The sequence below is a fragment of the Balearica regulorum genome, chromosome 18 (genome assembly GCF_011004875.1).
Source record: "Balearica regulorum gibbericeps isolate bBalReg1 chromosome 18, bBalReg1.pri, whole genome shotgun sequence".
Lineage (NCBI taxonomy): Eukaryota > Metazoa > Chordata > Aves > Gruiformes > Gruidae > Balearica > Balearica regulorum.
Genome location: NC_046201.1, coordinates 9,496,742 through 9,512,413, shown reverse-complemented (window position 1 = coordinate 9,512,413; position 15,672 = coordinate 9,496,742). Strand labels below are relative to the sequence as shown.

General features: G+C 59.1%; 1 protein-coding gene across 11 annotated transcripts in view; it reads left to right on the top strand.

The window, feature by feature from the left end:
- Positions 1 to 15,672, top strand: part of SEPTIN9 (septin 9) — a 142,545-nt gene that overhangs the window by 112,622 nt on the left and 14,251 nt on the right. For all 11 annotated transcript variants that reach the window (XM_075770966.1, XM_075770972.1, XM_075770968.1 and 8 more), the window contains 4 exons: positions 9,611 to 9,802; positions 13,807 to 13,935; positions 14,346 to 14,427; positions 15,061 to 15,198. In XM_075770966.1, the coding sequence (XP_075627081.1) occupies positions 9,611 to 9,802; positions 13,807 to 13,935; positions 14,346 to 14,427; positions 15,061 to 15,198 (541 nt within the window). The remainder of the gene's footprint in view (positions 1 to 9,610; positions 9,803 to 13,806; positions 13,936 to 14,345; positions 14,428 to 15,060; positions 15,199 to 15,672) is intronic.

The window sequence follows — 15,672 nt, the reverse complement described above, 5'->3', positions numbered from 1 at the left end:
ATGTGGTTAATTTAACGGCAGGGACATGAAGAGTGGATCGCCTCTGCGAAGCCGTGCGCTTGAGGTGTCGTCCCCCCCTTATTCTCGGTGCAAGCGCAGCACCTGAGTGAGCGCGGTGGAGCTTTGCAGAGCTGGGCTGAGCTGCTTTCCTGCTCTGCTCCTGCCTTTTTTCCAGCTAACGCTGGAGTGACTTGCAAACAGACCCAGCTGCTACTCTGGCAAGCCCAGTTTGGCATCTAGCATTGGATTTTCCTGGAGATTAGGGAGATTAAAACACTAATGCCCATTGATAGGGGTTAAAGCTTTATTAAGTCATAAAAAGTGGTGTAATCCAGCAGAAAGCTACGCACAGCTGCAGCATAAGCAGATTGAGGCTGGGTTTCCTGCCTGGGTGCTGAGGTGGAGGTTTCTCAGAAATTGGTATTTGTGGCACTTGCTGAAGTGGGGGAACACAAGTCTCGCCCCCCCTGACCACCCATCATTTCCAGGGCAGCCCACACCAGCCTTGCTGGGCATCGCGGGGAGGGGATGCTGCCAGCCTGGCTCGTGGTGGCTGTGCTGGGGGGAAGGAGGAAGAGCCACCGCTGCCAGCGGTCCAGAAGGGCAGAAGGAACGTGACAGCCACGCGAGAGTCACGGGCGGCGGGGCAGGGTTTGCTTCTGGAGCAGGAGTTTGACAGTGGCTGGCGATGCTGATAACGGGTCAAAAAGGATGGACAAGTAGTAGCCCCTGGCTTGTGGGCCGTGCAGGGGCTGCGCAAGGGAAATGGAGTCCTTTGAGTATTGAGGACTGCAAATGTGCAAATCTGTCTTAACCCTTTTGTTGCCTACAGGCCTTTCGCTGGGAACGCAGGTCTGAGAACTGCAGGGAGCTAGGGGAAAAAAAATATCCCGAGATCGTAGGATAGGTTAAAGTAACATGTCAGAACCAGGGGTCCGGAAGAGGCAGGTTGGCTTTGCATCGTGGCTGTGGAGGGAGGGAGAGCCCCTTCTGCCCCCGGCCGCGCAGTCTGGGTGGCGCAGGCGTTGCTGGGCTCTCCGCTCCTGCTGCCCAGGGCTTCCCACCGTCACCCCGAACAGCACCGAGGGGGCTTCGACCCACATCAGGACTGGCCGGGACCTGGCGCTGCTGCAGCCCACCTGCCCAGCCCCGTGCACATCGCTGCGTCCCTCCTGCAGCTGGGGCCCTTCTTTCCGCTGGTGGGAGAGAGGTGGTGGTGAAGCTCTGGTAATCAAGATATAAGGCAGGAAGGGCTTGTGGAGACAGATAGTATCTTTAGTCAGCTTAATTGACATGATTTTAAAAAGCAGCCAGGCTGATGGCTGTAGGCTGTTGCTAGATGCAGCCCAGGGGTCTTCAAACAGCCACAGAGCAAAGTGAGCCCCTGGTCAGCAGCGCTAACACCCACCAGAGATGGGCTTCGGTCTCTGCTGGGAGAATTTCAGGATGCTTGAGAGCAAATGACAATTTTCAGCGCTGGCGGGTGCCAACAGGGCTGTGCTGAGTGCTGGGGACTGGGACGTGCCCCTGTCCCTTCATCCCTGGAGCAGTGGGATGGATGGCTGCTGATGGCGGTGTGCTAAGCCTGCCGAGTTTGTCCCAGCCTGGCTCTTTCCCCGTGGAACTCCCCAGCATAGACATAGACACACACCCCCCCCCCACCTCCCGCGTGGGCCCGGGAGTGGCCGCGGGTGGGGGGACGCGCTGCTGCGCATCGCCCCCAAACTCTTCCCTCTCTTAACCCGGGCCAGGCTCGGAGCGGCTGGGGGATGGAAACCGCCCTGCGGCGAAACAAACTTCCCGGGAAGAGGCTCCATCCCCCCGGGCCGGGCTGGAGGGGGAGGAGGGCAGTGGGGGAGGAGGAGGAGGAGGAGGAGGAGGAAGGGCGATGGGGGAGGAGGCGGAGGGCAAGGCGGGAGGAGGCGGGGAGCCGCTGGCTGCTGGAGCCGCCGCCGCCGCGGGTGAGTCGCCGGTGCCCGGGGGCGGGGGCTTCGCGGGGGGGGGGGGGCTGATGGAGGGGAAGTGCTTTTTGGGGGGGGGTGAATTATTCTGGGTGAGAGCTTGAGAGCGCGGGGGGTTTCGTCCCGCCGGTTCCCACGGAGGGCCCCCGGCACGGGCACCCGAGCGCGGTGGGGGGGGGGCCGGGGCAGGGGTACCCGGGTGCGGCTGGGGGGGAGGGGGGGTTCGTCCCGCAGCCCCCGCCCGGTCCCTCTCGCCCCTGCACCCCACAAGAGGGGCCGTTGTTCGGCGGCCGCCTGGCCGCGATGCCGGCATTGTCCGGGGATGAATAGCGGCTGTGGCCGCGGGGCGGGGGGGGGGCACCTCCTGCGGGGTCCCGGCGGCCCCGCCCGCCCTGCTGCTGCTGCTGCCCCCCATAAACGGGCTCTCGGGGTGTCTGGGATGCAGTGCCCTTCGTTAAAACAACGAGCAAACACCTAAACAAACAAACAAAAAAACCCCCAAAAAACCCCTTACCCCAAAAAACCCAACACAAAGGGGGGAAAACAAAACAAACAACACCCCCCCCCCCCCAAAATTTAAAAAACAACATCGTCAAAAAAAAAAAACCAGGATGTAAATCCTTGCTTGTTACTCCTGTATCTCAGGGTGCTGGCCACCCCGGTGCCGCTGGTTTGGGTTTTTTGGTGACTCGGTCAGGCGGGGGTCAGCCCTGGCTCCCAGCACGGCAGCTCTGGGCACGCTTGGCCGGGCAGTGCCCTGTGCCGGGGTGCCCTGTGCCGGGGTGCCCTGTGTCGGGGTGCCCTGTGCCGGGGTGCCCTGCAGCGTGGCATGGGCCAAGGGAGGTGGCGGAGCGCTGCCTGCCTCTTTGTTTTCGCAGCCTGGAGCTCTGCAGAGAAGCGGTGACAGGGGTGAGAGGTGCTTTCTCTTGCCCAGGGGCTGGGAAGGGTCTCCACGTCCCTCCTGTGCTTGAGCATCATCGCCCAGGGTGGATGGCGGGTAGGCGGGGGGTCCCCTCCCCAGGCCCACCGGGGAATTGCTTTTGTGTGGGTGCTCCCGAGCATGGGTACCCCGCGCCTGTCTGTGGGGAACAAGGGCTACGCTGACTGCCGGCGTTTCACAGCGTGGGGCCAGTTGATGGAGAAGCTTTTGCTGGCATTGGTGTGCAGGAGAGTTCCCCTGCGCCGGTGGTGTCCCCGGCGAGGCAGGGCCGGTCTCGGGGCTGGTCCTGGGGTCAGCTCTCGTTCCACCTCTGGGGGGAAGCTGCTTATGGAGGGTGACCACTGGGACTGCGTGGCCGGAGACCTCTGCGTGTTTGGGACTTGGTTTCTAAGACTGGAGCAGGCAAGATTTGGGGTTGTTTATGATCATCTCCTTCATTTCAAACTTCTCTGGGCAAACAGAAGGAGAACAGCATTAACAACTCCTGGCAGTTCTCCGTAAGTGGTTCAGAGCTGCTGCCTCACGTGGTTGGAGAAATGAGGATGTACGACTGCCGGCTGCGCTGCAAGGGTGGCACGTGTCTGAGCCGGGGAAGGGCGGTGGTCGACTGTACCTGGGGCGCACCGAGGCGGCACGGGGGCTCGCGTGTGAGCTCACAGGCAGCGGTTTGCGAGTGCTCGAGGTTGTGTCCAGGCAGAGCTGGCACCACGGTGTGACCTCTGGAACGAGTTTGCTGCATCCCAGCCCAGAAACGCCCGCCACCAGAGCCCGCGGCAGCCAGAGGGTTAAGCTGGGAAGGGAAGCAGCTCGTGGAGAGCCTGGGATGCAAAGCCTCCATCTCTTGTAAATGAAAGAGCGACCCAGGGGTGAGCGGCAGAGGGGCATGCTGCAGAGCACCGTTTCCGGAGCGGGGAAGGGGAAGCACACAGTGAGTGGGGACGGAAGCGTGCACGGTGAGCGGGGTTGGCTCAACCTGCGTGGCTGCGTGCGGTGCATGCCAGCGGCTCGGTGCTGCGGCCCTGCCCGGTTGTCTACTGAAGCGCTCGCTCCAGAGCAGGAATTGCTCTTCCTTTTTTGATTTCTGAAAATGGATTTATCCCCCTGTGTGAAACAAAGCCCGTGTGCCTGGAGCATCTTGCATGCTCAGGAGGCACCTGGCTGCCTCTCTGAGAACTCTTGGGTGGTTTTGGTCTAATGAAGTGTAGTTAAGCATCCTCTGCTATTTCTAGGTCGTGTCTGTTGGCACCTGGGTGGAAACACAAGCTGAGAAGGAAATAACCAGTTGGTAGGTGGGTCTGGGCTGGCGGCCAGCCTGAAACCATAGCCTGGTGCCCAGGGACGTGAGGGACAGGCTCCAGCTCAGGCCTGGCTGTGCCAGCTGTGCTCAGATGATTGCAATCAAATAATAGAAACGTCCCTTAGTTCCAGTTCAGTGCTGCAGGGTCTGCAGCGGTGGCAGCTCTGTGTGCCAGGATGAGCCCTCATCCAGGGTGCTGGCTGCCCCCCCCCAGTTTTGGACCGAGCCGTGCCTTGTGTTCCCTGCTACCCACGTGTCCTTGTGGGACCAGCACGGATCCGCTGCATTCGGCGTCAGCGGACCCCGCGATGGTTCTGACCAGGCAGCCAAAGAGAGTTGGTGGTGCCTGGGCCCCGCTGGGTTTGCCTCCAGCCCCGGCTTTGCTGTCTCCTTCCCTCCCTCCTCCTCCTGTCCCCTTGGAGGGGAAAGCTGTGGCTTTGCCACCTCCTCCGTGGGTTGGATCCATTTCCGTAGCTCGTGTCAGGAGGGGTGCGGGGGGGGGTCAGGCGCACAAGGTCCCTGCTCGGGTGGTTGAGGCCTTCGCCCTCATCCTCAGGGCACGGCAGAGCAGCTGCTCTCACCTCTTGGCTCGAGAGAGGTCGGTACCGGTTTGGAAAGTCCGTGGAAGTTACGCCCCTCTCTGAGTCTCTTGCAAAATATCCATTCCCCCTTGCTTGAAAGATGCCAAAGCTGCCGTAGCTGAGCGGTTGCCGGCTTGGTGTGTGAGGGGGAGAGGCCCCAGAGGCCGTGCTTGCTGCAGTCCCGCCAGCCGGCTGTAGCCAGGAACTATAAATTCACTCTTTGGTTCTAAAAGCGTCTCTGTTACACCCAACCGCTCCCAAAAATTGAAAGGTTAGTCGGTCTAGCACTTCTCCCTTGAAAACATCTGTGGATGCTCAGCTGCCTGGGAAGCGGGTTGTGTTTTCACACCCTGATATACCGCCATCCGCTGCTATGAATCTTCTCTCTGTGTTTGTGTGAACCTGTCTGACAAATCTGGAAGCCCACACTGTTTCAAGTCTCTGCTGCGTGGAGGGAGGGAGAGTTATCGCCGCCGCAGGGTCCTGGTCTTTGAGGTTCTTGGAGCTCTGCAGAACCAGCTGCAGAGTCACCAAAAGGTGGCAAGTGCTTGGTGCTCCTTGCATCCCAAGGATGTTTCTTCGGTTCACCCAGCAAGCGTTAGCATTTCTCTGGCAATTGCGTGTGCCGCTGTATATCGTGCGAATAGTGCGAATCTGGTGGCAGGAGGCTGGGAGGATGCAGCGGGCGGCCGGGAAGACGAAGTGGGCAACAGTGGTGGAGGTGCAGCCTCCTGGCCCCTCTCCAGTGGCTCCACGCAGCCGCTGAGCGCCGGGTCCGTGACCGGCCCCGCTCCAGGATCAGCTCTGCCCTCCCGGATCGCCAGCATCCCGCTCCCCGTGCATCGCTGGAGCAGAGCGCAGCGCTGCTGGGTCTAGCTGGGACCTGGGGTACACAAGACGTTCCCGGTTCAGCCTCTGCGAGGGTTGTTTAACCTTTGTGTATCTGCAGTGGAAACACCGTTCTCCTTTCCCAAATCCTCAGTGAGGACTCACAGCCCCGGCGTGAGCCCGCACCCCACGTTGCGTCCCTGCCTCGCAGCCGACATGGGTTGGAGCCGCCTGGCATCAGCGCAGCATTTCTAAGCCCTCGGTTTGCTGGCAGCCCCTCGCCAGCAGCGTTTCGCAAAGCCCATCCCGCGGCCGCCCACGCACAGCGTCCAGCTGGCTGGAGGAGCGAGGGGCTTCCCGGGGGGCTCCCGGGGCTCCCCTCCCTGCGGGGGTGCCTTTTATCTGCTCCTTCACAGATGTTGGGCTTGGCTTATGTCTGACATGCATTAATTACAGCGCAACAGCCCAGAGTCTTTGGCAAAACGAGCTTTGGAGCAGCTGTCCTGAGTCAGCCTGGCGCCGTGGGTCCGTTCCTGCTCGGTGCAGCGCTGCCCTGATGGCCTCGGCATCTCCTGTGCCTGCGTGGAGAGGGTTTCCCTGGCAGAGGAGGCTTAAATACTGCGCGAGCACATGTTGCCACCTGCCTTGTGTTTATCCAGGAGCACAGGAGCTGGAGGGAGCTGCGGGCGCTGGGCTCTCTGTCCCCATCAGCAAAGCGAGGACCCTGCGCCCTTCCCCAGCCTCCTTCCCCGCAGGAGGAGCAAGCAGCCGTGTTATGGTGGCACTGGTGGAGCAATGGTGCGTGAGGTCTCATCCTGCTCTTACCAGGGACTCGGTGGCGATCAGGAATTTCTGCCAGTGTGCCGTGTTTTATTAATTCGTCCCTCCTTGCAGCACTCTGAGGGGTCGGCTCAGCGGTGCTGGCACTGAGCACCGCAGGTTTGGCGCCGTCCCTGCGGAGAGCACAACGGGTCAAACAAGTACAGGATCTCCCCGCGGCGCATCCCAGGGCAGCCACCGCTTCTGCTCCAATTTATTTCTAGGATCTTTCTATTTTTGATAAGCGTCTCCCGAGAGCGCTCCCTGCCACCCAGCACCGCAGCCCCGTGTGCCTGTGCCGCACAGTGGTCCTGCGGCTCAGCCGCATCCTGCCTCTGCTGGCACGGACCCCTTGGAGCCGAGAGGGGTGCTTGGGTCCTTGCTAAGAAAAGACCAGCTCAGTGCCGGGAAGCTAAAAAGAAAAGCGAAGGTCTGCATTGCAGCACTTCCCTTGGGATTCTGCTGGTGCCACTGGGTCATTTGTGTCTCTGCATCCCCGCTGTCCTGCAGACCCTCCTGGTTGCAATGCATTCATTTTTACTTTATTTTTTTTCCCAAACAGGAGCCAGGTGCTAGAAGAAAATGTCCTTTAAATCACTTTTATCCCCACAGGCGAGCTAAAGCAGCGTGGGCCGCGCTGCCGGCTGTTTTGCTCGAGTGCATCCCGGGTGGCAGCGCGCCTGCGTGCTCCGTGGTGACAAACCGCTGTCTGCCATCGCCCCGCGCTTCCTGTGGCTTTTGTCTTGCTGGGGGCTGGGGCGTCCCGAGCCCTCCCGGTTGCACTGAAGGCAACGCGGCGAGGCAGCACGCAGCGTCTGCTCGGGTGCTGGGGACAGGTCTGCCTGCGCGTCCCCCTGCCCGGGGAGGGGGTCAACCCCTTCGGCACGCTGCCGGTTGCTCGTTAGCGGAGCTTGATAGACGAGCAGCAGGCAGGAGGTGCTGGAGATGCTCCTGGCCTTTATCGCAACCAGAGGGTGGCTTTCGGCTCTGTTTAATTTCTTGATTTCTCTGTGCGCGCTGCTGGCCCTTATCTGCACCAATTTCCCAGGCTGCCGTCCTGCAGGGCCGGCGCGCTTCGGGCTCTCCCGTGTGCGCAAGCGGCGCCTGCAGGAGTTAAAACCGTTGCATAACCCAGCACTGCTGCCGCTGGCAGCGTATTTTCCACGTGATTTAGTCTTTTTTTTTTTATTATTTATTATTTGTCTTTTTTATTTTGTTGTCTCTCTAGTGATGTGTAGGGATTTTTTTCCACTTTTGGCCTTGCCGTTTTGGAACGGTGCTAATTTGGGATCTGCAGCGAGACCTCGGGCACGCTGGGCCGGTCGGCTTTGCAAGGGGCAGCTCAGCGGCGCGTTACCAGCTGTGCAGTAGCCTGAATCGTGTGTGCCCCGGGAGGAGCCTGCTGCTACCGTGTGCGTCAGCTACGGCGTGTTTGTTCTCTAGCTGCTCTGCAACAGCTAGGAGTGAGGTTTGGAAATAAAGAGTTCAAAGTGACCCAACAGTCTTTGGGATCAGTTCTAGGTTTGCTTTTTATTATTTTTATTTTATTATTTTTTTTCTTCTTGGCCTGTATCTGAGCACGTGGAAGCGCGCTGCGCTCGCAGGAAATGAGTGCTTCCGCCTTGCAGACCGCGGCAGGCTCCGGGCTGACGCTGCTCCCGCGGCTCCTACCCGTCGCCGGAGGAGAAGGGATGACAGGTTTGTGTTTGGAGGAGCCTCTTTGGACCAGCCACGCTCCTACAGACAAATCCCTTTGGAGGGAGGGAAGGAAAGAAAAACCAGGTAGCACCTCGTCAAAGGCCAGAAATAACAGAGGAGATGAGCTGAGAGTCATGTTCTGTTTGGAGGAATGAGGATGAGGATTTTGCAAAAAGTCCTTTGCAAATAACAATGGATTTATTAATAATATCATAAAAAATAATAAATAAGCGTTGCAAAAAGCTTAATGAAAATAAAGTGCTTGCTTAGGCTGGTGGTTGCAGGGACCTGGGCATCGATCAGCAGCAGCCTGGGGTGGGGAGGGCTCTCAGAAGTGGTTTTCCTAAACCCTGCCTCTCCACGCCTGCGTCAGGGGAACTTGCCGTGCACGGCTGACGCCTCCAGGAGCTTGCAAGGACCAGGCTGACCTTGTGCATGCTCTGCCTTCAGGATATTTGCTATATCCACTCCAGGCGGCAGCTGGGGCTGGGTGGGAGCAGACTGTGTCGCCCGGTAGCGTGTCGGGGGGCGGTTTGTCCTTCCTGGCGGCAGATGCTCCTGCCCGGTGCCTGGGGGAGTAGGTGGTTCCCCGATTTTTGTTACGAGGGTGCTAAATGAGGCAGGAAGCGTACGTTTGCTTCTCCTGAAGTGCTTTGCTAACCTGGAGCTGTCTTGCAGGGGAGGCAAGCGCCCCGTCTGTGGGAAGCTGAAGGGTTTGGGTTCCTCGGGCGGATGTCGGCAGAATTAGAGCAGGATCGCGAAAGCTTCCTGGCTGCGTGGGTGTTGTCTGGCATGACCCGTTCCGATGCAGATGTGTTGGGTTTGGGTTTTTTGGCGAGAAGCGAGCTGGGGCCAGCAGCCTCTGTGCCGCCTCAGCTGGAGCTCGAGGAGGGCACGTGTTGGTGGATGCCGAGGACTTTTCTGTGTCTGCAAAGCTATCCGGTTCCCCGAAACGTGGCCGCAAGGCATTCCCACCAGCAATCTGCATAGTGCTGTAATTACAGTGGTGCAGAGGAGCGGGCAGGGCAGGCTCTGTAGGTCTGCAAGCCTTTAACGGCAGCGCCTGGGCACAGGGCCCTGTTGCTAAAAGCCTTCGTCACTCACTAAATAAACTCCTGGACTTGTGCCTGGGCTTTCTCAGTGCTGACTCCTGCTCCGTGACGGTGGATCGGCTGCTCGTGGGACCTGGTGTGCCTGCTGCCTCCGTAGCAGCACCCCTTTGCTGTGGCAAGCTTGGTGATGTGGGCAGGGATCAAGGTGACTCCAGTAAGTTAAGAAGGGGAATCCCAAATTTAATGTAATTACAAGTAAAGGAAGATTCCGTGTGCCTCCTTCCTCTTAGCCTCCCGCTGCCCTGAGTCCCAGCACGTGCTTTATTCCCGCTTTGGATGCCGCAGGCAGCTCCTTTCATCCCCTGCCAGGAGCAGCATCCCGGTGTGCTCAGCACTGCCTGCCAGCCCTGAGCACCCTCTCTTTGCCTCCGCAGGTCCAGAGGCAGTTCCCAGCCACGCACCCGGCATGACGGACGCTCCGCGGGATGCCGGCCCCAAGCAGCCGGCGCCGACGCGGCCAGAGAAACCGGCCGCGGACTTTGGCTACGTGGGGATAGACGCCATCCTGGAGCAGATGAGACGGAAAGCCATGAAGCAGGGGTTCGAGTTCAACATCATGGTCGTGGGTGAGTTCTCCCCCTGCGCCAGCTGCCTGCAACGTGCTTGGCGAGTTGTTTTTGTTCTTCTGAGACGATGTTTGTCCCATCTGGAGCCTCCTCAGGAGCAGCAGCTTGGTCTCAGCCTTGGGGTCCTTGCCTTAGGAGTCAGCAAACCCTGCTCCTGAGGAGCTGGCTTGAATTCAGCTGTCGTTAAAGCTGGCGATGTGACGTGGCTCATGGTCCCAACTCATCTTCCCATGTCTTGGGGTGCGTTACCCATAGGCACGTCCCAGAGGGGAACACCCCGAGGGGTGTCGGGACTCCCCGAAGCCTTGCGGAGCTCCCTTGCCTGCTCTCCTGGGAGCCCTGCACTGGTTGGAGCAGTCAGAGAGCACGTTGGGGCTCAGGGCGCTGCTGAGCCTTGACCAGAGCCCTGACCTTTGCTAGCGTTTCCAGCAACAAATTGCTGGTAAAATTCCTGCCTGTGAGTTTTCTTGTGTTTATGAGCTTGTGCTGAGCAGGTCAGACAGCAGATGCAGCCATGCTACAAGTACCAGGGAAGAAATGCTGCGTGTGATTTACTGGTGGGAATCGAGAGCAGCAAGAGGGTTTGTGTGGCTGGGTCACTCGGCTTGAGCAGCTTCTGCTGCCGGTGGCTCCTTTGGGGACCTGCGGTGTGGCACAGGAGGGAACGAGAGCATCCTGGAGGGTGTCCATGTGCAGGGAGGGAGGGCTGGAAGGGTGCGTGTCCAAATCCTGCTGTCTACAAGCTCGTCTTCATTAGTTTTCCGAGTCTGAATGGTGGGTGGGATGAAGGAGCTTTATTTCAGCTAGAGGCCACTGGCTGCATCGTTGCTGCTCTGGCTGCAGCTTCTGCTCTGGGGGTCTGCGCTCCTGCAGCCCCTGGGCTCCCGGTGCCAGCGCCTGCACCAGCCGCTCGCCAGCAAAATGCTGGGAATACTGTCGAGCTGGGCGGGTGCTGCGGGACACTGGGCAAGGGGGGAGAGGGAAAAGAAGTGAGCCTTTTCCATCTACCGGTGTCTGGCCCGTGGTCCCCTGGGCCTATGGAGCCCCTTGCGTGAGCTGGGCTGTGCTCGCCGGGGTGGAGCTGTGCAGGCAGCAGCTCTCCCTGCCTGAACCTCCCAGGGGAGGTGCAGGGGGGTGAGAAGAGTGAACCCATGGTGTGACGGTGGGATCTCGCCATCCCGCCTCCTCCTGCGAGGAGTTGCGTAGGGTTGCAGGTTTGTGCAGGGATGCCCGTGGGCTAGGAGCCCCCACAACCCTGGGTGGCTTCCTGGGGTTATGGGGGGGCCTGATCCAGACTTTGCTAATTCTGGAAAAGATACCAGTGTGCTGTAGCTTCCCAGCGAGCTATGCTGATGCTCTGCCTTTCTCATTTTGATATTCTCAAACCCAAATTGATCTATGGGGAGGACTGCCCAGGCTGGGAGATTGCTTCAAATGAGCTTACTGCAGAACCAGTTCTTGCAAGGTTTTTTAACAAACCCAGCTCTTTGCTGCTAGTGGAGCAGAACTCCTGGGGCAGAGGGGTCGGAGCACTGACCCTGAGAGTCTGCAAGCGAGATCGCCTGAGCCGAGCCCCCATTTCCCTGCCAGAAGAGACACCCATCCTTCCGTGAGCAGGCTGTGCCACGGCAGCACCTCGGCTTTCTGCCTTGCAGATGCGGAGGGATGTTCAGGAAAGGGCCCGGCTTTGCCTTGGCAGCACTGTGTGTGGTATGAAAGCCTGTGCTGTAGCGCGGCTGGAAAACATTGTTCTTCCCTTGGCAGGCTCTGGGCTGTCTGTTTACAGGCTGGGGAATTCGTGGCAGCATAAACAAGCCGAGCTCTGGCCCTCCCAGAAGACGCAGGGAGGGATGCAGGAGGAGCGGCACCTCGCGGGGTGTCCCTCGGGGAGGGGATGCTCCACTGCGGCTGGGACGTAGCAGCCGGTCCTTGTCCTGCTGCATTTGTCCAGGGGATGGTCAGGCTTCTAGGGATTTGTTTGGCTCCTTTATTTCCGTCCAGCCTAAGCCACAAGTCCTTGCGTTGAAATCATTGCAATCCCAGGTGGGAGATGCAAGGAGGGAGGTGACTTCTGCACGGGAGGTGGGAATTGAGCACTGCTGCCAGCATGGGTCACTCTGCCTGCACCGTGTCCTTGCGATGGGGCTTTTTGAAAATCTTCTGCCCTGTGTGCCAGAGTCCCTGTTCAAAAGGGGTTTTCCAGCCTAACCGAAGCTCTGGGCTGAGGTCAGCTTAGTCCCGTGTCCTCTAAGGTTGTGGAGATGAGAAAAAAGGTCTAAGCTTAAAAAAAAACCAAACCGAAGCACATCTTTTGTGTTCAGTTTTTGGTGCGGAGCAGCTGGAAGGAGAGGAGAGCTGGCCGGGCACAGTGAGGCTCAACTACGCTTTCCCCACCTGATTTGAGCTCAGGGAAGCAGGCTGGGCTGCAAACCAGGGGAGATGGGAGCGGGTCTGCCCTGCGCTCACCTGCCTGCACCGGGGCCGTCGGGTGCAGCCACATCTGTCGCTCGCTGAGGTCAGCCTGCGGCCGCAGTTTGGAGGGGGACATCACATCTGTGGCTGCCGGCGGCTCTCGCCTATGGTCCCTTTCCAGACAGTGCAGCGCTGGCGGCTTGGACAGAACGAACGCAGAGACCGAGGCTCTCCTCGCGCGTTCCCCCGCGCTGTGTCGCCCCGCGTTCCCCCTCTCCCCACGTGCTCCATTTAATGATGAGCACTGCAGTGAGAGCTTCGAGGAGCACCAGAACTCAGCCTGGTTCACGCGTTTCTTCCGCAACCCAGCAGTGATAGTGGCTGACGAACAGGGTTTTCCCGCGCTGGATTGCAGCGTGCCATGGGTAGCGTTGTGAGCTCAGCTCCCAATTGCTGTCTGAGCAGGGAGCAGGATGGCCAGGAGGTGACGCTCAGTGCTGATGTGCTGGTTAACCCTACTGTTGGCTTAGCGTTGGGTGCCTTTGGCAGCTTGGATGGGTCAGGGCCATGGAGGATGTAAGTGAAATCCTTGCTGGCTTCATGCTTAGAGATAGTCCACGGTGCCAGGGACGTGCCGGCGGCGGTGCCGCGATAGCTGCCTGCAAGGTGGCTCGGCAGAACCGGGTCAAAGGGGCCCCTGTGGTGCGTACAGGAGCTCTGTAGTGATTGCAAGGGGCACGGGACATCTCCCAGGCATCTCTCCCCTGGGTTTTGAGGGGTTGCTCTTGTTTTCTTTGCTCTGGAAAAATTATTCTCCAAGCTTGTGGGACAACTGGTCTGGAGAGTCGAGAGCGGCTGGTGTCCTTTCTGCACAGATTGCCCTCAGCTCCGGGATATAAAGCATGAAAATGCTTCTCTTTAGAAGCTGTTTTTTCTGAAGTTGTGGAATCTCACGTGCTTGCTGGGATGTTGTCTGTGGGACTCAGAGGAACTCCTGGCTTAGACCTGCTTAGAGGGGTCTGTGCAGGCAGCTGGTCCGATTGCAAAAGCAAGCCTGTCAGGGAAGCAGCAGCGGATGCCGCAGGGCTGAGGTTTGGAAGGCTGTTGCTGCCGTTAGTCCCGTCCGGTTAAGGGCTTGCCAAGCTGCTCCTCAGTCTTCCCTGTGGAGCTGGACAGGAAAGGCTGCAGGAGGGTAAGGGCACACATGTGTCGGGATGCCCCTTCCTGGGGTATCCTGGTCCTCGTGCCCTTCTTCAGGGTCACAGGATGTCACCGCAGCCCTCAAAACGTCCCTGGCGGTGTCTGCCTGTCCTCGGGGTTGCTGTGATTTTGGCTAGATGCAGGAAACTGGCTCTTGCCCTGCTCACTCCCAACAAGCCGGCTGCTTTGGAGCCAGGGAAGGTGCTTGCTGCCCACAGCATCCTCCTGCCCGGATAAACTGGAGCTCCTTGAGCCAGGGAGGCTGCAGAGAAGCAGCTGCACCTCTTACCTCCCTCCTACAGAGCCGGTGCAGGCCGAGTCCATCAGCATCCCCATCCCCTGGCCCCTGAAAAAGGTGAGTGCTGACTGTGGTTTATCCTGCTGTTTTCCAGGTCAGAGCGGCTTGGGGAAATCTACGTTAATCAACACCCTCTTCAAATCCAAAATTAGCCGGAAATCTGTACAGCCGACTTCTGAAGAGCGGATCCCCAAGACCATTGAAATCAAATCCATCACTCACGGTGAGGCTCTGCAGATCCCACCTGGTGGCTGGCTTTTGGTCCTGCTCTGCCTATGTCTCCAGGGGCTCGTGGCGGTTGTGGACCTCCACTAAACCTCTGGTCCTTTCTGTCTGAAGGGGCTTTTACCATCCAGAGATGCTTGCAGAGCTGAGAAAACATCTATTTTCTCTTTTTATCCACTGGCATTTACTTAACTGTGATAGAAGGGAACAAGTGAGGTGGCCATGGGGGGTGGCACTTCAGGGCAGATGTGGTTCTGCATCCCTTTGGAGGGCTGGTTTGTGCCGTTAGTAGCTGTGAGGGTGCGTTGCTCCCCTGGGGGCAGCTCTCCAGCTGATTTTGGGAGGGCTGCCTTGGCCAGAGTGCCCCTCGACGCTTGCCTCACACACCGGCTTTCCTCTCTGTTTCAGAGATTGAAGAGAAGGGGGTTCGCATGAAGCTGACGGTCATCGACACCCCGGGCTTTGGAGACCACATCAACAACGAGAACTGGTGAGCTGAGGGAAGGCGGCCGAGCCCCGGGGCATCCAGACCCGGAGCGGGTGCTGAGGGCCGTAGCCGCGTCCCGTGCTGCCTGCACTCCGCGGGGAGCAGGGGAGAGGGTTGTTGTGGGTGGCAGCGCGGTGCCATGCTCCCCGGGGCTGATCCCGGACCCTGTGAGAGCCCACAAACATCCTGCTGTTCCGGGCATGAGACAACCTTTGTTCGCGGCCGGGAGCAGCTGTGTGCCGGCGTGGCCGGTCCTGGCCCTCGCTCATGTGGCTCTGAAGGCTGAACCCTGGCAGGAGTCCCCGGGAGAGCGGCTGGCTCTGCGGGATGGCCCCCCCCGGGCCGATGGCAGGTGCCTTCTCCTTGTCTGAGCTGGGCTGGGCTTCCTGGGGTTTGATGCTGCTCGTGCTCCTGTGCCATGATGTGGTGCTGTATGAATGGGAGCCGATGGGAGCTACAGCATTCCCAGTGTGAGTGTGCTTTGGTTGGTTGGTTTGTTTTATGGGATTCTGTAAGGTGCTGAGCATCCCCCGCCCAGCAGGCTCTGCTTCGCCCAGTCAGGCCAGGTGGGAGGTTCAGGGTGGTCCAGATCCCTCACGCAAACCCAACGTCCCGTGTTCTTCTCTCTCTCTGTAGCTGGCAGCCCATCATGAAGTTCATCAATGACCAGTACGAGAAGTACCTGCAGGAGGAAATCAACATTAACCGGAAGAAGCGGATCCCCGACACGCGAGTGCACTGCTGTATATACTTTATCCCAGCCACCGGCCACTCGTACGTACCCTGCCGCCCTCGCTCAGACCCTCGGGCCTTCCCTCTCCTGCCTTCAGTCTCGGGCACCTCAGCCATCGGGGTCTTCCTCGGGATCCCCCCGTGTTTCCTGGGGACTTGAGGAGCTTGAGGACAGCGTGAAGCTGTCTTTCCTCTGGCTGTAGCATCTGCAGCCCTTGCAATAACGCAGCAGAGCTGCTGTACTGTGGAAGAACATGGAGTTTGCTTCTGAGGGGCTGTTAAAGCCTCCCTGAGCTCCGGTTAGCTGCTTGCTTTGCTTTGGTCACCTTGACCGAGGATGGAAAACAATCATTGAGCTCTGAAATTGGATGGAAAGGCTGCCTTTGCAAACAGAACTTTTTTTTGTTTTTGCTGTGCCCCTGCCTTTGTAAGGGAAGAAGCTGGTTGTCCTCATGCTACCAAGGGAGCGAACACCCGCACCCTTTAAGGGTATTTTGTAGGTTGTTTGACGAGTCT